The sequence below is a fragment of the Diadema antillarum genome, unplaced genomic scaffold (assembly GCF_040938485.1).
Source record: "Diadema antillarum isolate AM-2024a unplaced genomic scaffold, OU_Dant_1.0 scf00000116, whole genome shotgun sequence".
Taxonomy (NCBI): Eukaryota; Metazoa; Echinodermata; class Echinoidea; order Diadematoida; family Diadematidae; genus Diadema; species Diadema antillarum.
The window spans coordinates 410,251-432,339 of record NW_027271005.1 but is presented as its reverse complement, the minus strand read 5'-3'; the positions used below and the strand labels follow the sequence as shown (position 1 = coordinate 432,339).

The 22,089-nt window shown below is 38.4% G+C and overlaps 2 protein-coding genes across 2 annotated transcripts in view; one reads left to right on the top strand and one right to left on the bottom strand.

Annotated features, from left to right (window-relative positions):
• LOC139719871 (centrosomal protein of 41 kDa B-like) overlaps positions 1 to 1,838 on the top strand; it is a 47,566-nt gene extending 45,728 nt beyond the window's left edge. Inside the window, exons 11-12 of the mRNA XM_071631256.1 lie at positions 727 to 783; positions 1,655 to 1,838. Coding sequence (XP_071487357.1) covers positions 727 to 783; positions 1,655 to 1,767 — 170 coding nt within the window. The 3' untranslated portion in view covers positions 1,768 to 1,838. The remainder of the gene's footprint in view (positions 1 to 726; positions 784 to 1,654) is intronic.
• Positions 1,839 to 8,434: 6,596 nt separating this feature from the next.
• LOC139719869 (ATP synthase subunit gamma, mitochondrial-like) lies at positions 8,435 to 19,583 on the bottom strand. Its single transcript, XM_071631254.1, has 8 exons — positions 19,512 to 19,583; positions 17,404 to 17,435; positions 16,441 to 16,572; positions 15,658 to 15,859; positions 14,393 to 14,536; positions 13,355 to 13,419; positions 11,999 to 12,154; positions 8,435 to 8,952 (listed from the first exon to the last, which is right to left on the bottom strand). Exons 2-8 carry the CDS (start codon positions 17,420 to 17,422, stop codon positions 8,849 to 8,851), a joined length of 822 nt encoding a protein of 273 aa, XP_071487355.1. The 5' UTR covers positions 17,423 to 17,435; positions 19,512 to 19,583; the 3' UTR covers positions 8,435 to 8,848.
• Between the last annotated feature and the right edge of the window lie 2,506 nt (positions 19,584 to 22,089).

The window sequence follows — 22,089 nt, the reverse complement described above, 5'->3', positions numbered from 1 at the left end:
AAGCATCTTTCTTGCAGGAGGTTGACTTGTAATACACTTTGTATATGAAGTTTGGATGCATTGAGCCATTAAGCCCTAGAAGCCATATACAATGTATTTGTGGTTTTGTGCTATATATTGTCATTTGAGTTTCACTACTCATTGTGCTTCATTAAGTAAACTCTCTTTCATTTGACCCCATTATTTTCCATATATTATATAACTACTTCAGATTTCTTATAGTACATAACTCCTTTAGGTTTTCAAAGACTTTTTGTTGCTGACTTTATAACTGATTAATAAGTTGGCAACTCATCTTAGTAGAATAAAGTTACTGTTTCTCTAACCAATTTGCTAATTTTGTTTATATCGTTTGAGTTTGTGCAAACTGAATTAATTAAATCAATTCTTTTTTAATTAAATCAATTCTTTCTAATCTTTCTGCAATATCAGATATGCTGTTAAGTTTAGAGGTGCCAATGGGAGGATGAAAACATTATTATTTGTTCTATTGAATATCCCTGGCATTCGATAGGTTCTGCAAAAAAAAAAAAGAAAAAAAAATCACCACCTGATAAAGGCAAATTCAGTAATAAGCATGTGCCATTTCTATGTGAAGATGGAATAATCATAGGAAGAAGCAGAAAGGTTATCTTTAATATAAAAAAAAAGAAGTATCAAGAATGGGGATTTGTATCACAAAATGCCGATACTCTCCTTGACTTTATATCTCTTGGCTGTCGCTACATCTTGAAAAGCTGTCCCATCAGCTGGATGAGAGTTTGGTTCCAAAGGACACTGGAAGTAAGTATTTCAAGTGACCTTTTTGCTCCTGGCTCATTTTCATCATTGTTTTGACTGTAGATATAATTATGAATGAGCATAAAAAGGTTTCATCACCATACAGCCAAATCAGAGTGCATTTGTATATGTTACCAAGAATTGTTGAATTCAAGTGAATGCACACAAGAAGGTTATGTGCATTGAAAACACAAAAATGAGGCATAGCATAAAGGGGGAAAAAAGCGTTAAGGAAAACCAAATAGTTTGGTTTAGTAATGGCCATGAAAGTCTTTGGCCGTTCAAAATGCTTTGGTTACCCCAACTGCCAAAAATCTTCCTTGATTATGTAACAGTTTTATTTTGTCTTTTTTTTTTTTACTAGAGTAAGTCAGATACCTAAGTAAGGGGAATCTTGAAATAAGGAGAGTACACATGTTATATTATCTCATTATGCCTTTCATTGAATATCATCTTCATTTTCAAATTATGGAATGAGTTATGAATGTAAGCATCTTACTGTTATGCTTGTGTTACTCAAGACTGAACAGTCCTTGCTGACTGCGCCTTGTGTAACAAAGCCAAAAAAACAATAACAACTGTTACACTTCAGTCATCACATATGTCACATGATCAGTTCATGTATGATAACATAATATATTTCCCTTAGTCTTGTTTTGTTCTGTACTTTTTTCTTCTACCTTTTTTTCCTTTTTTAGTGATGACATCATAGAGATTCTAGTATGATATTCAGCAGACCTCATTGATCAAGATTAAAGCAGAACTTATCATTTTGGGTCCAGATTTTTTCACTAAGGACGACCGTCATTGACTAAAGCATTAGATATATATCATAGTGATGGTGCGTAAGTTGTGTTGTGTGTTTCTCACAAAGGTCGACTGAGCCGTGCCACCCCGCGCAACCCAGACCCCAATGCGAAAATCGTGTCATCCCGATCAGCAACTTCCATGACAAACGTTGTGTCCCACGAATCGCCCTGGAAGTAGGGTGCAGCCGTGGCCTAACTGCGGGAGGATGCCACATGCATCCCCCCAAACTGGGGGCAAATGGAAGCAGAAAGAGCATCAAATATGTGTGCATGTGCATGTGTGTGTGTGTGTTTCTGTGAATTGTCGGTGTCTCAAGTGTGTATGATGTTACAAAATGTTGACATGTGCATTGGTATGTGAGCATGTGATATTGACAGCTTTGTTAAAAAGATACAGGAAAAAAAAAATTGGGTGAAGAAGTCTAAAATATGTAACCACCAGACAGAAGTGCTTATTCCTCACCTGTATTGTGATGGAGAAACCAGTTGCTGCTTTGATAGGGTACACCAGGAGCCCGTTTCATAAAACTTTTTATCAGTGACAACTGCCACATTTCTATGACAAATTTTCTCTCAGCCAATCAGATGTAAGGATTTCAGTAGCTTGTCACATCTATGACAACTTGTCACTGATGACAAGTTTTATGAAACGGGCCCCTGTTCCGTATATATAAAGAGAGCCTGGCCAACTGTTTACTATGTGCGCCGTGTCGTTATTCAGCATATTACGCAAAGGAGAGTTAGCATGTACGCTCAGATGTCATAATGAAAGCAGGCAAAGGAGAGTATTGTAGTTAAAAATAGGCATTGCATATGCACTCTGTTTGGTAACCACATGGCAGTATGTAGATCACAAGACCAGCTATTGATCAATCGAGGGCTTCAAAGCTCATAAGCCCAAAAACCAAGTTCGCCAGACTCTCTTTGTGTATGGCACTTGGGTATAACACACCCCCGCAATATCTTTATCAAAGAATTTAGAGACTTTGTAGTAACCAGTACTTCTACTTGTGCATTACAGTACTTTAGTGCAAGTTTTAATAGCTGGTTGAGTTGATGGTAATTACATGTGAACATGAATGGACATTTTACCACCTTGATTTAGTATCCCAGAAAATAACTCCGCACTACAGTCATTGTGTAGGGAAAAATATTGAGATGTACGTATACTACTGGATATGTTTGACAATTGATGTGAAAACATCATACTTTTATACAAAACTTATTTTGCATTGCCACTCTGTGAATACATTGTAAGATAACTTTAATTAGTCGCATGAAATCAAACATACAGGTTGGGAGGGTTTCATTAAGATTAGATGCAAAATACGAAAGTTATGGGATATTGAAATATTACCTGTTTTCATGAAAAAATGAAAGTGGTCGCAGACACATATGTAAATTCCCTGAAGTGATAATGGCATGGCCTTGCAAGTTTCCCATGAACCTACACACAGATCTACCCTAAATTTCCTCAAATGAATGATTTTTGCATCAAGTTATTTTTAATGCAACTGATTGACAAACTGTCCTTCATCGAGTGGCATAAATAAGGGGACTCCGATCAGAACCATCACATGCTGTGTGCAGAAGCTTTATATTCTAGTGAATATGATGCTTGTCTAGCAACCAGGAGGTTGTGGGTTCGAATCCCTCCTAGGTATGTAAGCTCATGATTTTTATCATGACTATTGCTCAAGTACTGAATAATTCATGTTTATTATTTCAATTCGATGAAAGGCAATTTGTCAATTGTATATTTCCTTTTTGTCAAAGTTAAATCAAGAAGAATATCGTCGGTTGTATAACAGGGCAACATTTTCAGCTACCGGTGATTTTTAGGGGGCATCGGTTCATCCTGTTGAATTATCGACCAATAAACGTGATTGTCCATATATTCTTGTGTTCAAACCTGTGAGAGACTTATGAGGTGATAACACCATTATATCCCAGTTGTTCCGTCGGGTCACGACCAATATCAATTTTTTTGTGAAAACATGAGAATTTGAAATTCCCAAATTTTCATATTGTTTGTTTGACTCAGTTGAATTTTGTGATATGTATTTGATTGGTTTCACCTTGTTTATTAAAGTCAAATTAAAGATGGAATGGCGTTGACTTTCAAATCCAATTTGTTTCGCATATGTATGCATTTTTCTGGTAGTTCCATAATTTTCTCAATAGCTGCAATTACTTTTTTTTTGTAATGGGCTTATTTAATTGACCCAAGCAGCATGTACTAAGGTATTCTTCCTTTGACAAACATTCAAAAATTTCATAATAGTAGTTTAGTATTTATTGATCGATGAAAGTGTCGAGGATAATTTCATACTGTCTTTCTTATATGGAATCTGAATGTGTCACTGGGTCTCATGCAAGTCATTGACTACACTGCATGATCTTGTTGAAATATTGATACCAGTATGGAATCCACCGAATTCAGTGCCTGATCCTGATATTCATGGATGCACTGAAAAGTTGAGTGTCTTTGTATCTATGTGTCATGTGTGGACACGTCTGTTTGATGTCTTAATCCTGCACTGTAGCATCTTAGGTAACAGCACCTTGAATGCATAGGTAGATTGAATATGAAGGTAATGTGATGTGTTTTAATGCCTTACTGACATGTCATATGCTACTGATGAGTATCACTAACACAATGTCATACAAACCACTTTGTGTCTCTTAAAAGAGATATCCAATGGAAAATGAGCCAATGTTTGATGAAATAACAATAATCTCCTCCATGCTTGTAGACATTCTCTTTATAAACTTGAAAATAGTCACACTGATTCAGTAGGGGGTGTGTAATTGATAGACATTTGAGTCAGAGAGAGAATTTAGTCCACATATCTGACAGCCAGATCTGACGTGATCCGAAGATTGTGAGGGTGTGTGGAAGCTTGGTAAAGATAGTGCCTCACTCTGCAACCAGCTAGTGTTTGCTTGTTTTCCAAAGAGTTGTGTGACATGAGGTTATATTGCAATGTCAGGACCTTGAAGGAGAACGGAGCTACCAGTATTCCACATTGAGAGAGATTTTAATGTGCAATACATTGTTGTTCACCTCTCAGTTGGAAAGCTGTGGTACTCCTGACAGTGTGTATTATTGTCATTGAGAAGATAACAGCTTTTTTTGGGGGGAGGGGGGTGGAATGGGGAGGAGAAATGTTAAATCTTCTTTGCACATTGCTGTGCCAGATTAACTCTGTTTAATACCATTGTTAGCTTTGAACGTATACATTATGTTGACCCATCTGATATGGGACAGAGGGTATACAGGTTTTTGTTACGAGAAACACTGATATAATGAGATATTGAATATTAAGAGGAAATTTTTGTGGTCTAGATTGGCTTATGAGGTTACAAGCAGTACCGTACATGTGGTAGCGTCTGCTCGTGTATGTGTGTGTGTATGTGTGTGGGTATGTGCATGTATTTGCGTGCCTGTTGTCACAAGAATTATATTGGTTCTTTGTCTCTTAAAGATAATTGTTGACTTGAAGCGGAAGAACAAAGATATCAAGAGTTTTCTTGAATTACGTACACTGGCAATATTATTCATGCGAAATGTCAAACTGTGTTTGCTTTGAAAAACATTTGAGCTCTCCGTCAAAGTAATGCATGATAGAAGAAAGCATTCTGACAAAGCACAATGTAAACACAACAGTTATTGTGACATGATTAAATTGCATACTTCAGGCTTTCAAGCGGGATAATGTAAAAAAGTAGGAATAAAGTAGGAACAAAATCTCTAAAAAAGTAGGAAAAAGTAGGACATAAGAGGGAAAAAGTAGGGCATTAAAGAAAAAAAAGTAGGAATAAGTCAGGACATGTGCAGGCTTTTTGTAGTAGATTTCGTCGATACTCACCAGAACTCTTGATGTTACATGTAAATCTTATTGTACTCACAACCCTGCTGCCTCAGCCTCACTTTTGCTCCTGGGCAAGCCTGGTAATTTTGAGCGATGATGAGAGCTGGTTGAGCACTGCTTCAAGCTCTACGCTGCAATATCAGTGGGATCAATCACATCTGCACTGGAGCAAAAGCTGAGGCTGGCAGCAGTCTTGTGGTTGATTGGTGTGAGATCCCTCTTTCATGCTGAAGAGGCTCTCCCCACCAGTAAGAATCTGCAACTAGAGTCTACTCATCATTTCTGAATATAAATTATTCAAGTAGCCTTGCACATTTTTTTTTTTGCGGGGTTTTTCACCAAAAAAGTAGGAAAAAGTAGGAAAAGTAGGGACAGCAGTAAAAAAGTAGGAAAAAGTAAGAAAAGTAGGGCCACTTGAAAGCCTGATACTTGCACATACTAATTCCTTTCGAGGGCATTATCCATCTTTTGCTTACGATTCACATGAATTGGTAGCTGTTTGAGCCATATTGTACAGACTCCAAGCTTCAGCCAATGTGGTACGTGTACATTGCATTATACTTTGATGAGCTCATCCAACCCATAATACCGATCTTCAAACCCAGATATATTCGAGTACCATCTAGGCACCTGTCAATACCAGTACTTGCACAAAATATGAATTATATTGATCCCAAGGTGCCTGATTGGTGATGCAGGTAGATGTAGAAACTGTTTTGCAATGCATGGCGAGGTAAAAAAAAAAAAAAAACTACATTGTGCAAGAAACTCCTCACATATGAACACAACTGGAGTAGAGGTATGCGTGTATCTAGACCTGGGTTTGTGATTATCACACAAGAAAGTGTCAGTTCATGTATCTATGTATGATCTCGGTGTTTCACTGCATATACTGTGGAAAAACCGTGCACTCTTGTGTTGCTGGCGTCGGCATGGCGGCACCAGTTACAGAGTACAGTAGCAGGATTGCCTTTAATATTGTGTGCTGCAAATACTAGTAGGCCCCACTCTCTTCAGTGCTGTCGTGGTATGAGATAATTACGTACGATCAAATATGTATGAATATAGGAGTATGTATGGTAATTATGTGGATTAATGCTGAATCATCAAAGGGATTCGAAGAAAAGAATACAATTTATTATGTTGGGGATTTTCAACAACCTAGTACCAGTTTCCTATTCTGTAAAGCAAGATATTTTCGCTGCATGAAATCTTTCCGAATTGGAGCCATAGCCTTTTTTGCCACTTGAAATTTTTGCCAATTGACACTGGAATTCAACACATACAGAGTGGACAAGAACTTTCGCGTGCATTATGATTTTGCTAATCTTGGCTCTCGGCAAATTCGCAAAGTTCAAAAGCATGCAAACATTCCTCATTTTACAGTACAGTGTATAGTCCACATAGACATCACACATGTGATGAGATTTCAAGCGAGTGATACAACACATTTTGTTTGTCCAGAACGAGAATTTGGTTTATATCCCAATGCTACTTGCTTATACTCTCGGTCAAATATTGATATGTTTGAGCAAAGCAACAGAAGATTTGACTCTACAGCAATGTTCTGGAGTGGCAAAACGATAGATATTTTCTCTTTGGCAATGGATGTGCAGTAAGGAGTCGGTATGTCTTGATTTAAGACGACCGAGATATGTCGGCCTGCTGGTCAAATTAATTTTAACACTTGAGATGATATTGCATCACCCTAAATAATTCAAATGCAAGTTGTATATTATGATGCCTCGTTGTGCTGTAATATAATGTACATTATTATTGAATAATTTGTTTTCCATAGTACGTACTGTCACAGATGTGTACATAGCGATTTATTCTAGTCACGAATAAACTTATTTGTGTTTATCAAAATTAGGCGTCCTGTTTATCACTGGACAATGTCACATATTTTATATAAGCCATTGATGTTGTATGTGTTAGTGTATATATATATGTATATAATATACATTGTATATACATATATACACAAACATACATACATAAAGTCTTATATATTTGTATTTTGTGTACCGTCGACGTGGATACTTTTGCGCGAGTAATTTTTTGTGCTCAGCCAAGAAAAGTTTTGTGTGTTTTTTAATTCTATGGTATCAAGACACAAAATACTGGAACATGGCAAGCCGTGTGCTTTTAATTTCGTTCTAGTTTCTGGTTGCGCGAAACGTGCAAAAATATCACCACTGCAAAAATTTCCACTTAACCCGTTGAGGACGAGTCCCGAGTATACTCGGGCAAGCGTCTATGGGAAATGCGTGTTGTAGCAAAATCAAACCGTCCTCAACGGGTTAAACAGTATTCATTCATTTAATTTCCCCTTATAACGGGAGTGCACTGTATATTTAATTGGGGTATGGTGGGGTTTCTTTACAGTTGCTGTTTTATTTTTTGCCCTAATGACTTTGTTTCTATTCTATCACTCCCTCAAGCTCATCTCCCTTCTTGCCCCCCCCCCCCCCCCCCTCCCTTTTACACACATCTCCCTCACATTACATGTCTTCTCATGCTCACATAGTCACAACTTCCTAATCTTCACCACCCTGAAGTTTACGCACAGTACCTTTCATACAAACATGACACCCAATGAACGAGACATGACATGGATGAACTATAGTAGTAGTTAGGTCCTCTGGTTTTAATAAAATTTCAATTTTTCAGTCTCTGCACGACAACAGGAATACAGTTCATCCTGAAACAAACACAGACTCTTTCCAAGATGATCAAATTCCATCGGGTTGGCAATCCAGTAATGTCATCGGGATCATTGGATAAATAAACTAAACCAGATATTAATACCACAGGTTGTAAGTGAACAACTGAAAAGAAGTATCACCAACATCAAAAACATTGGTTCTGCACTTCTGGAAATTTTGGAAATATTTGAGGCATACGGCAGTCTCTGGAAGTGAACCGGACAAGAAAACAAACTTCTGTATGTAGTTATTGATTTTGTATTCTTGCTACGACATAAGCAGATCCCACTTTTGGCCATTTTGAGACTGTACAAAGGCCCTCTAAAGGGCAAAGCATTCTCTTCGATGACAGATGCCTTAATCCCATTTTGAACACAACACTCATTCTTTGTTGCAATACCCTGCAAGGTACACATCAATTCCCTTTGGGACCAAATTAACCTATCATTTCTTTTCAATCCTAGTGGAACAACTTGTGGATGGACAAACCCATGTTTGTACAAATACTCCATCCATCCATCCACCCTGATATCAAGTCGGGCATCTCAGAACTATGGACATTTTATCTTTTTCTTTCAAATCAAACATAGATCTAGATATGAAGATGACACATCTATACAAATATTCTGTGACTAAGAAGTAGACAGGAGGGCAAAGATTACACGGCGGGCAGTCATCATTCGATGGCGGCGGCTCCCGAGATAATCTCCACCAGTTCCCTGGTGATGACAGCTTGCCTGGTACGGTTGTACTTGAGGGTCAGCTTGTCAATCATTTCACCTGTATTCAATTCAGGGACATGAAAAGGAAAAAAAATCAACAAAATGTGACCATTCTGCAGAAATTTTCAGTCATCAATTTCACATTTTAAGTTGAATTTCAACACAAACGATCAATCAACAATCTGACCTGCAAGTAAGAGCTAGCCCAAATAATACCACATTATACAATGTAGCTTCTTCTGTAGGTAATGAACAGCATGCAGTCTAAAGTCCTAAAAAGTCTTATGATGTCCTGTCATTTCTGTTTCTTCACAGCAAACTTCCTTGAAGCACTGGTCTGTGTTACTCTTTCATGTTTTGCAGACCTTCCCCACGACACAAATACCAAACACACACACACAAATGCACGTAAATATTATTTACATAAGAGGGCTACTTTTGAACACTCAATAAGGAATACCATGAATTCTACACAGCATAGCCACGCAATAAGAAAATTAATTGCAGTGGAGAAATGCTTGTCTTTTGCAAAATGCCTCACACTCCAGGATAAATACGCTCAATGGACAAAAGAACAAACCCATCAAAGCCTGTGAGGTAGTTGACAACAATGATGTATTCATGGTCACACTTGATATACCCTATAAATATTACGCATTTATCTCCGGCAGAGGAAGCTGGAAGATGTTCAGGCATTCGCATACTTCAAATAGTGCCCAATCTCTGATTGCTGCTTTTACTTTACATGTCACCTCAGAAACGCATTGGATCAGGATGTTGTGATTCCTGCAGCTTTCCGTGGTGAGTGTTCAGTAGATCGAGTTTTAAGGTAACACTACAAGGTTACGTGCATTATACAGGTGACTCTTGTTAAATATCGCAGTCCTCGGGACCTGCAGTTTTGTTTCATTATATCAACATTTTATTACCAACAAAGAAACTTTGCAACATTGACTTTCAGACCTGAATTTTTACTTTGTTGCAACAAAATTTCATTATAACCAAGTTCAATGTAACAGGAGCATAGTAGTGTCACAAATTGTGTCAAAAAAAAAAAAAAATCCTCTGTCGCTTTTGTTGTTGGTTACTATGTCTATGCCTATCAATGCCACTATATTAAGGCTTATACAGTGAAACCCCGTTATAACGAGGTCCGTGGGACCGGCGATATTACCTCGTTATAACCGGTACCTCGTTATAACCGTATGCATCAAAAACAAAGAAAAACATAAGCATGACGTCATATGCCCATCAATCAAACTTAAGAACGTCCTTTGCGTTGCTATTACACAATTATGGATCACTTTTATTGAGAGAATTGAAGGGAAATTATTTGTGAATTGAAAAAAAAGACGAACAAAGTAGGGGTTGAAATGCGTTAATTCTTTATTTTTCTTCCAAATGTCTCATTGCATAATAGTTGTTCATACCATCTTGAGAAGTAGGCCTACTCGGCAGGATCATATTCATGATTCTTTCTACACCTATCTCTTCCTCTTGTATTGAACCATTCTGAAAGAATGATGTCTTTTCGTTTGTGAAATGCAGTGTGAACTGACAATGAACAAAAAATCACATTCTATAAAATGCGCTTGTTACGTTTTTTCAAGCGCAAAAACAGTAGAAACACACATACGTTGTTTACCGTAACTTGCGACGTATTTTACGCTGATGGTGCCCAACGGGAATGCGATGATTTCATGAATCATTTCGGCTGTAATCATATACAATGTATGATCGTTGCGCCCGAAGGGATCAAAAATGCATTCTTTATTTTCTTCCGAAAATCTTTTCGCGTTTTGTACTTCCGTTCTTGAAAAATATGCGGCGGGATCGAATTTGGAATTGATTCTTTTTTTACGCACAGCTGTACCTGTTAGTGCCCAGCGGAAATGCGATGATTTCATGCGTTATTTTGGCTGCATGATCGTTGCGCCCGAAGGGATTAAAAAATATACGTTCTTTGTTTTCTTCCGAAAATCTCTTCGCGTTTTGTACTTCCGTTCTTGAAAAATGTGGGCCAGGATTAAATGTGGAAGGTTGTGATCCTTTTTACGCAAATCTGTACCAGTTGGTGCCCAGCAGGAATGCGCTGATTTCATGAATCATTTCGGCTGTAAACCTATAGGTAGTATGATCGTTGCGCCCGAACCTCTTTTACTTTCTTCCGAGAATCTCTTCGCGTTTTGTACATCCATTCTTGAAAAATATTTGACAGGATTGAATTTGAAAGGTTGTGATCCTTTTTACACAAATCTGTACCTGTTTGTGCCCAGCGGGAATGCCATGATTTCATGAATCATTTCGGCCGTCATGGCTGTAGTCTTATACAGTATAATAATGATCGTTGCGCCCGAAGGGATTTAAAATGCATTCTTTATTTTCTTCCGAATATCTCTTCGTGTTTTGTACATCCGTTCTTGAAAAATACGCGACAGGATTGAATTTGGAAGGTCGTGATCCTTTTTACACAAATCTGTACCTCATAGACCATTCTGAAAGAAAGAAAAATCTTCATAGTGAATTGCAGTGTTACTAGAGTTATCGATAATGAACAAACCTAGAACTGTTAAACGCGTTTTTTCTTTTCCGAACACCGACGCAATTGAAAGTAGATTAACAAGCGTTATTCAATTATTTTACGCTACTGCCACAGGACGCGTATCTCGCGAAAAAGGAAATCGAATTATTTTATTCAATAACTTAGTATAATAGGAACATCGGAAGGTATTTCTGTATTTTATTGCGTGGTTTAGAAGAAAACACGGACTGAACGGTACTCTGCAAAACGGGAAAGAGACTTGGATAGCGTGAATTTGGTTTTCAATGTTTCGTTTGTCGCGTGTTTGAAAGCAGCAAGTCAAGAAAATGGAACCTCGTTATATCCGATCAAATTGCTTACGTTTTTCTTTATCATGATGCACCGAAATTGTCCTCGTTATAACCGGAATCTCATTATAACCGAACTCGTTATAACCGATTAGTTCCGCCATAGGTTTACACGCGAAGGAAAACAGGACCGACGCCGTCACCTCGTTATAAGCGGTTCCTCGTTATAACCGAACTCGTTATAACGGGGTTTCACTGTATCTGCCTGTACTGACCAGCGTTCTTGGTGGCATTGTCCATGGCAGTCATCCTGGAGCTCTGCTCGCTGCAGGCACCCTCCATCATGCAGGTGTAGATGATGCTGGCCAGCTGGAACTCACTGTAGTTGCGCAGGATGTCCGCGTCAATGTCGTCATACACACTCAGATTCTCTGTTGTGAATGGATGTATTACAGGAGAGGAGGATGTGCATTCATGATCAGATTTACGCTTTCATGGGAAATATGCATGATGTATAATTGAGCCCAACTTACTGTATATTTCCCATGGTTTTTATTTTTGTGAATTTCGCAAGTCAGGTGCTATTCGCGAAACTAAAGCCAGGCGGAAAATATTCACTCTGATCCCGATATTAATGTGACGTGCACGTATACATTTCTCCATTTAGTACAGGACTCCACGATCGCAAATCTAAATACTTGCGAAATTGTCGGGAATTCCTGATACACGCAAATTTAGACTCGCTAAATATATTGCATATACAGTAGATTAGAGGTCCAGTAGCATGGGGGTTCATGGATGGTCCATTTCATTCCCTGCCCGACAGGCTACAATGAAAACTACGGAGAGCACCAGTCAGCACATCGGTGCATCAAACCGTACGCTCACTGGTAAGGGCTGATTCAAGTCAAGATTTGGCGGCTATGAGGGTAATTACTCAGGGATCAGTGATAAAGGTGTACACAATTCATTACAAGGATTCTCAAATATACCCAAACCAGGCCAGCCCTCCAACTCAATGAATCCCCATGCTACAGGGTCTTTTAAGATACATTCCTGACCCACATAAATGTAAAGTTTATCATGGTGCATTATATTTGTGATGCCTTGGACTTCAAGTGAGAGCAAGTGACTTGCTTTCAGGCAAGATCTATTCTTGCTCAATGAAACCAGCAAAACAGTACTAGCACTCCCTGACACTAACTATCATGCTACCACACACAACCTACACAAAATAAAAATTATCACACAGTTATTTTTTCAAGATCACACAACACATTGGTTTCTTTTTTTCCTTGATCAAGGAAAGTAAGACAGAGAGTAATGACATCCTGAGTGGACAGTACATGTCTTGGACATTGTTCTATGTTCAACTGATACTTTTTTTGTAGTGTTAATGGATCGTAAATTCGCTTAGCCTTTTCCATTTGAGCAATTGGCTGCATGTTCATGTCTGAAGGGGGAAGAAAAAAAAATAATTACCCATGTCTATGCACCCACTTTTGATATTACTTGATGTATTAAATATTAATGCAGTGGGTGGCGTTTTATACTTAAAGTTAGAGTGAACCCATTTCTCTTCAAGAGTCATCAGTGTACCCTCCAATGATGATCACTGTCCAAGAACTCACCTGATGCATTCAACGTCTCAAAGGGAATCACTGGCTGCAATGTGGTCCTGTAGGATACTACCGTCCTGTACATACAAGAACACCACATGACAGAAACTTCCTAAATGTGAACAAAGCTTTTGACACTTACACAGAACAAATCAATATTTCTGTGACTGTCAAACATGACATAACAATGCATCCTTTCATTCCAATCAATCAGCTCTCGACAGGGTTTGAAATTGGCGATGGTCCGCTGGCCATTGGCCACCCAAAATCACGTCGGACTAGCTAAAAATCATAAAATTCTGAAGTTACTAGTCCGTCTGGCTAGCCAAAAAATCGCTTCAGTATCAAAATTGATTCTAAGTAGTCCGCCTGGCTAGTTAAAAAAAAAGTTAAGTGCGACCCCTGTCTCGACAACTGCAATTTCTACACGCCTAGTCAGTTGTACTAGATCAGAACACCTAATCACATGAACAAATAATCTACAGCATTGTTTATCTTGTGACGGATTTGTCTTGACATTACAGGGAAATTAATGTGCATAGTAGAAGTTTATTTACTTCCACACATTTGACAGGTTTCATGATCCACTACATGTACCAACAAATGCATCCACCTGGCCACTACCCAATCTAATACTTTACATACCATAGAACATTATGTTGAATCACTTCAGCAACTGCTCCTTAACAAGGAACAATTATGTGACCTCAACTTCTGGAATAAGATAGATACTTACTAGTGAACACTGTAAAATATTCACGATGCATACTAACATTGAAATCTCTTGACCAGAAAACTATCTACATTGACTACATTCAGGCTCTTTTTTCCACTTTTTTTTCTCTCTTTTCTTTCATTGCCTTCATGACTTCTACGAAAGACATAAAGTCAATTTTGTTTCTCAAATTTTGGATATTTTGTTTATGGTTGTCCCTTTTTTTGGAGGGAGGGGTTGCAAAGGGCATGTTCAGTTTGTTTATATGTTACTTTTTTGCTTAACATATAGCTTGACAATCTAGCATTAAGGCACTTATAAAGGAGACCACAGACCTGAAGGTGTTGAAGACAATCTCTGCAGTGTCAAACTCATAGCCAAGATCTAGGATGCTGCTGGCAATATTCGATGCCTCTGTGAATGTGGGCGGTTTCCTTCCGTACTCGTTCACTGCCAATGCTATGTTGTCTGCATGAGTCCTGAAAGAAACAATGAGCAAAATATTTCTCGTTGGCATTCGAATACTGGTTTCGTCAAAGGTGGCAGCCATCATTTGAACAAGACCATAATTAGTTTTGGAAAAGAAAAAAAAAAGCCTGCTCAATGTGGCTTGAAGCAACTCATCTAGTGATTATGCCGTAACATCTAATGTGGTAGACAACTTTTGGGGGCGATTTGTCTTAACTGACTTGATTATTTGGAGGTCATAAAGAATATAACGGTTACAGTACATACTTTATGACTTAAAAGAAGTATTTCATCCTGTTTTATAAGCAAAATGTCTCAATCTTTCACCAAATCGAGAAAAAAAAAGGAATAAACATGAACATTTTCATAAATATATAATGTGTCAGTAACATGAATGACGGACCTATGTGCAATCCCCAAAACAAGTTAACATGACTGTTACTTTCACAAAACTGTCTTCAAGATATTCCTGTAAATCTATGTGCACACAAACACACACACACACACACACACACACACACACACACACACACACACACACACACACACACACACACACACACAAATAGAAATCACTCTTGATGTTCCCATTCCACAGTGATCATTATTCTTTCATACTATCCCTCATCACAAGTACAGTTGAACCTCTCGTATCCGGACAAGTCGGGACCGGGGCTCATCCGGATAAGGGATTTGGCCGCATACGGGAGACTCAATGCTTTATACATGTACATATACATACACATGTACTGATGTAGCCCATTGTAGTGCCACATGTAGTAATGTGTATACTGCAACCTTTTCATTGTTACTTTTGGAGATGTTTCGGGATGTTGAAATGTCTGAAGGTAAGCAATTTGGAAGGAAATTTGATGCAATGTATGTTAATCATATTGGAAGTAATATGTAATTCATGTGTGTTTGGGTAGGAGTTCTCCAGGAGTTGGGAATCCCCCGTTCTTCCCGTAATTATTAAAAAAAAAAAATAAATAACGGCGAGATTGCGTCCGGATAATAGAGAGATCCGGATAAAGGGAGGCCGGATAATAGAGGTTCAACTGTACATCTTTCTCAGTGTCACTTTATAGAGCATGTAATTGTTTTTCTCCCTTCACGTGAAAACAAAACATACCTCTGTAACTGCATTCGAACTTTGTCCCCTACTGTCACGACCTTGACATTGATATTGTCGCCCTTCTCTGCGATGTAGGCTTTGACCGCTTTCGTGACGTTAGAGTGGATACCTCCACACAGGCCCCTGTCACTTGAGAGAGCAAGCAGCAGGTGGTTCTCCTTTTCGACCTCCGGCTCAATCTCTGCCTTCTCGTAGAGAGCTGTGGACACCAGAGAGGCAAAGGGTAGAAAATTTATCCAACTTTCCAGTCCTCATTTTGTAACTTTATGGGGATGGTCTGTATAAACTGCACTTTGCTCCAAATACACACACACACACACAAAAACGCACACCAAAGTCAGGCTTGTGGATAGAATAGTGCCGGTTTATGTACCTGGTTACCAGATAGGTGCTGAAAGCTACAGATCGCTTTAAATCTAGGTTGAAATGGGTACATGTCTGTAGGTTTACAGGTACGGCCGTGGTTCAAAAGCACAAATTATGGTGAAGGTGCTGAGGTCTAGCGTCTATTGGAACATTTTTGCTAAAAAATGTGGTGTACAAGATTATGCACACCAGTCATTTTAAAATCATTCCAATAGTTTTTCCATCAAGCAAATGGAAAGGACTTTCCCCCTGCATTGGAAGCCTCATTCCAACATATATATACCTTGTAGATTTCACTCAACTAACATTGAGGTCTTTTCAGTGTCCCATACAGACAGGATTCTTGGGATATTAAACTTTCTTGACCAGAGATTTTGTGCTGAAGTGCTAGAAGGATTGAAGTTACAAACTTACCGGTTGCTCCCATTCCATACGCCCTTGCAGGTTTCAGCTCTCTCTCTGCTTTGGTGTACCTAGCTGCCGCAATCATTTTCATGGACTGTGTGATCTTCTGGATATTTTTGACCGACTTTAGTCGGTTTGCCACTGTGGAGTTAACATGTTGACAAGTTACGATTAAGTCAATGGCTTCATGGTGAAAAAAAGTTTTCCATTCCAGCAAATTAACCCGTTGAGGACGAGTCCCGAGTATACTCAGGCAGGGTCTATGGAAAATGCATATTGTAGCAAAATCAGTCCATCCTCAATGGGTTAATACACACTTTACTTTTAGACACAACAAACAAAAGTGAGTCTACACTACCTACCTACCTACCTACACGTTAAATACAATGTGTTCCTAACCTTTTTTCCTCACATAATGAAATCAAACCCCAGGAACAGAAATTGCGCCACATCAGTGATGTCACTGAATGCAATATATAGTGATAAAATGAAAGTACCTGAATTGAGAGAACATGAAGAGACAATATGTAAGCCATACCATCCGACATGTGTCTCAAAGTTATCAAATACACTAGACACACAGCTAAACTAAAATTTTGTTTCACATGACTGGCAAGGAAATAGCTGACAAATGACTACTTCAATCCCATTCTGATGTACAGCTGTACTTTAGTCACTGGATGCAAGTTATCATCAGATATACACTTGTAAATATCATGTCACAATAATGCAATTTGTAAGAACAATTAAAACAATTACACCTGTACCTCTCATGAAGGCTTGCATAATGATCATTATCTTGTACAGCACTATAAAAATGGGTACAAATGTGCTCATGTACTTCAGTAGATTAGAATTAATGATACAGAAAACAGTTCAGCTACCATGTTAGTCTCCAAAGAAATAGATCATGGAAATCTAGTAACCATCACACAAAAGGCAACAAGAGGCTCTTCATGAAGCTTTACTTACAAAGTTTGAGGGTTGCCATGGTTGATTGCTTTCTGTGAGGGGAAGAGAAATAAGGAAAATGTTACATTTTTTGGTATCAAAAGGGGTTCATGTCAGACAAGTGTCAATTCTTTTTTAACTCTTCTTTTTTTCATTAAGTGAATATGTAATTTACAAAAAGCATTTAAGTGTAGCCTTGAACGACTTACTAAAACATGGATTTTTAATAAGGGGCTACGGCAGTATGCACAGGTATGATCTTGAAATACAACTAAGGGTTATGCAAAGTGATATTTCAGGCCATAGAATATCATAATCATATTTTAGCTTTTTAACAATGTACTTTTCATGCGCGTTCAATATCAATGCATGTACAAGGCCGCTGAAAAATGCGCTGCACCTTACCTTGTTGGCGCATGGTTGCATCGGGGACGTTGCAGCGCCCATTCATGTCCAAATTCTGGTGACTTGGCAATTGCATTCAGCCCCTGTCTGTAGGACATTTATTCACTGCTTCGCTTGGCAAGTACGGAGATTTTGTTTTTTCTTTTGTGTTTTTGAGGATACCATCACACTCTGAGCTTGCGATAAGCAAAAAATCTCGCAACAGAATCAGGGCTGCCAACTCTCACGCATTGAGCGCGAGACTCACGCAATTCAACCAATTTTGACTGTCTCACTCTGATAAACGAAATCTCACGCTAAACCCCCTAAATGGACTGTACATGACTACAAAAATAAATATATCTCTAAATTCTCTGATATTCCAAATATCGATATGCCCAAGCCCAAAATGTCGAGATTTTCCAGCGCGGGTGTAAAGCTTAACCAATAATAATCGTTTTCGGTTCGCGCGCAAAGACGAGCTATTGGATTACGATTGGCTTCTACCTATACCACGTGAGCGTAGCGTGTACTTTTGGCAAATTACAGTACATATTGTATGGCTATGACGTGTGCTTTACATCGCTTTACATACACTGACTGTGTACGTAGTACGTACGTACGTACGTACGGCGGCACAGCAGGCCGCCAGGTGCTAGCCAGCGAGGTCGCTCCGCTCCCTCGTAGTGTCTCACGCCAAACTCTCACTCAAGGTTGGCAGCCCTGCAGAATGGCGTTATTTTTCAATTTTTAGCGCTTTTTCGACGACCCAGATTCTTAACATGCAAGCTAATTCGCACGCACTCTGGAAAAATTGCGCTGATTCTGCGTTTTTGACGGCAAAATTCAGGATTTTAACATCGATTACCATTACAAATGTAAGTCACCACTACCTAAACGTCGCCAGACATTCACATCGCATGTAACGCGCGCCACTATCAGTATCAGAGATCAGCTGGGGCGACGGATTTTCATCGCTCTCAAAAGACATTCCTAATTCACCTTTTTCCTCCATAAATTTTAAAAACACAAATAATTGTAATCCAAATGTATTTTACCACGTAACGTTGTCGTTAGGCCTAACTTTAGCAGGGTTACATGTAACAGGTGACAAAAAACCATTTTCAATGCAAGAATTTTTTTAAAATTTTGAATGGATTTCACGTGGCAGATCAACAAAGTTTTTCAAACGCGATGATGCACAATGCATCCTACATTGAAGTGTGTGTATAAATAGGAAATAGAGTTCTTAACGTTACGCGCAAGTGGCAATTCCCTATCGGTAAATTCAATTGACGTTAGATGGATTTTTAATTTTGGAGGTGACTCTGGCACTTTCCTGTTGTGAATGAGAGTGCCTGTAAAGTAAATCATGTGAAATTATGCGATATGCATGTGTTGTGACAGCAGAATTTGCTGGCTTGCGATAGACCATCTATATAGTCAAGTAAGGATAAGTGTCCGGATTCTGGAGGCTGACCGAAAACTGGGAGTTTTGACTCTAACAATGTAAAAACATGGACATGGTCACTTCAACTGGGCATGCATAGCCTGCATACTGCACTGTACAGTCGACAGTCCGCAGCCAGACTACTTACCTTTTACCACTACCTTTTACCATACTTCTAAGCTTCCTATGCAATCAAAATTAGGATTTGCACCTTCTTGAGAATCTGAAAACTCATTCAATGTTTGTTACACACACTTACATTACACATCAAATAAGAAACAAGCTCTTTTCTTACCCCTCTCACCGGCACTTCGATATCTCGCCGGTTTCACGCCGAATACCATTAGAGACCATTCGCTAACCACATACTAATGCACTTCTTATATTGTGGGGAACATGCAAAACCAGCCGGAGGCAAGAGCAGCGAAAAGCGCATGAACCTTAGGTCACAGTCAAACTATAGAGGGCGCTTACATTTTCTTCTTAGCAGAGCCTTGTAATCAAACTTACTAACCCTTGTAATAGAAGAAGGCTCTGCAGCTTCTTAGCATTCCAGACCTGACAGTGTCCTTGCAGGGACGCTCCTTAGCATTATAAAGAAATCCACTCCAAAATTTTGTCAAATTCATAAGAAAGATTTTTTTTTAAATCCCTGCAGAAAATGTTGGATGGAAGAGGGCTTAACAGTACACCACGTATTTTTCTTGGGTATGTATCTCAGTATGTGGCCCTGAAAAGGACCTACTCCCTACCGAAGTATCGGCAAGCATGTTCTTGCCGTTTTCAAGTCGAGAGATATACCAGTATAATTATATGATTACATGTATTCCCATCGCCACGGAAGCCCTCAACGATTTCATCATAGTGCAAAAATGATCAAAATCGGATAAGTAATAAAGAAGTTATGACATTCTGAAATTTCAACATTTTCGGAAGACACTTCTTGACCAGTCGTGATGTATATTCAAATCAGCAAGTTGATGACGTTATGCTCTCACAATTTCTTATTCATTTTCATTTACAGAAATTACAAAAATCTCATACGACCCAATATTATTTCCGCTGCATGAATAGAAAACTTGCCTTAAAACCACCAAGAATACAAAGAACATATACTGTATTATTTCTGATATATTTTGGTATGGGAATGTATTTTTACCTGTATTATAGCTAAAAACAACCATTTTTTCCAAATTCCATATATAACATACCTGCCAAATTGTGAGGACATGAATCAACTCGCTCATTTGAATGTTCATAAGGACTGGTCAAGTTAATGAAGGTTTTGTCAATATATATATATATATATATATATATCAGGGCTCGACACTAACGGTGGCCCGGTGGCCCGGGGCCACCAAAAATGAAAGTCGGGCCACCAAATTTCAGAAAAGGGCAAATTTGGTGGCCCACCTCGGACCACCAATTTTTTTTTTAAAGTGTGTCAATAAATTCGTAACTTTTTGCGCCGGAAATGCATAAATGCATGCAGTGAGTGTGCGACTTATCAAAAAAAAAAAAAATGGACTTTTATCAATGTTTTTTTTTTTCGGGCCACCAAATTTTTCTCTCGGGCCACCAAAAATTTGAAATTGATGATTTTGGTGGCCCCATTGGGCCACCGAAAAATAAAGTTAGTGTCGAGCCCTGTATATATATATGAAGAGTTTGTTTGCAAAAACCAATAAGTCCATATTTGTCAAATGGAGATATTTGCGATTAAAGGTCAAGAAAAATAATGAGAATAATGAGAAAATTCTGGCTTCTTTTGACCATAACGTCAAAAATATACCTTTATATGTATGACCAATATATCGTGTAAAAGGTATTATTTTGTACTCTATGACAGAGACCGTACTTCAAAATCTTCAAAAATGGACTTATCGGTTTTTGCAAACAAGCTCTTCATATATATATAAGAGTTTGTTCGCAAAAACCGATAAGTCCATTTTTGGAGATTTTGAAGTAGCTCTCTGTCATAAAGTACAAAATAATACCTTTTAAATGACATATTGGTCACTACATAATATAAAGGTACACTTTTGAAGTTATGGTCAAAAGAAGCAAAAAATTTTTTGTTATTCTCTTTATTTTTCTTGACCTTTAATCGCAAATATCTCCATTTGGCAAAATGGACTTATCGGTTTTTGCAAACAAACTCTTATAGTAATACATTTTATGCAATTTTAAAATGCTATAACTTCTTTATTTATCATCCGATTTTTGTCATTTTGGAAGGTTCTATAGCGATTTTGTTTCTCTCTTTCTTTAGAGGTTTATTTATTGTTTGGATGGATTCCTCTTTAAGGGACTCTAAGCAACGCTATAGAAATGCAATCCTTTCGCCGTGCATGAAGCCAAAGACTACAGTCTTTGATGAAGCCAGCCTATATACAATAGAGTCAGCCAACACAAGGCAGAATGGACTACTGTATCTACTTCTGGACATTTCATTGATGATAAGTCCCTTCAAAAATTCAAAACGAATAAACAGCTAAATAATATAATGAACGATTTGATGAAAACGTGAATAATTGAATACATATATTAGAAAAGATAAAATAAATGGGAAAAGGAAGGAGGGAGGTGGAAAATCTGAGATACTGTATATTATAAAAGAGGACCATCATAGTCAAGGTTTAGGTCAATGTTTATTCATTTTTTTTTCTTTTTGCAGTCTGCTCTCATTCAGCACAGATCTAGGATAAAAACTGATTTATGCTTCCTACGAAATTTTGAACAAAATTTCTGGCTGTAGATGCACGTCACGAGACCGACACCCACGAGTCATACAGCCCACAAGTCCTTACGGCCCACGAGCCAGACAGCAACTCACTAGTCATGCAGCCCACGAGTTCGACATCAAGTAAAAT

Excerpts from the sequence above, each read along its gene's own strand:
- LOC139719869 (XM_071631254.1), bottom strand. Across the intron at positions 14,537-15,657 it reads GTTCGAATGCAGTTACAGAG|GACTCATGCAGACAACATAG; the intron begins GTATGTTTTGTT and ends TGTTTCTTTCAG. Across the intron at positions 12,155-13,354 it reads TGAGACGTTGAATGCATCAG|AGAATCTGAGTGTGTATGAC; the intron begins GTGAGTTCTTGG and ends CATTCACAACAG.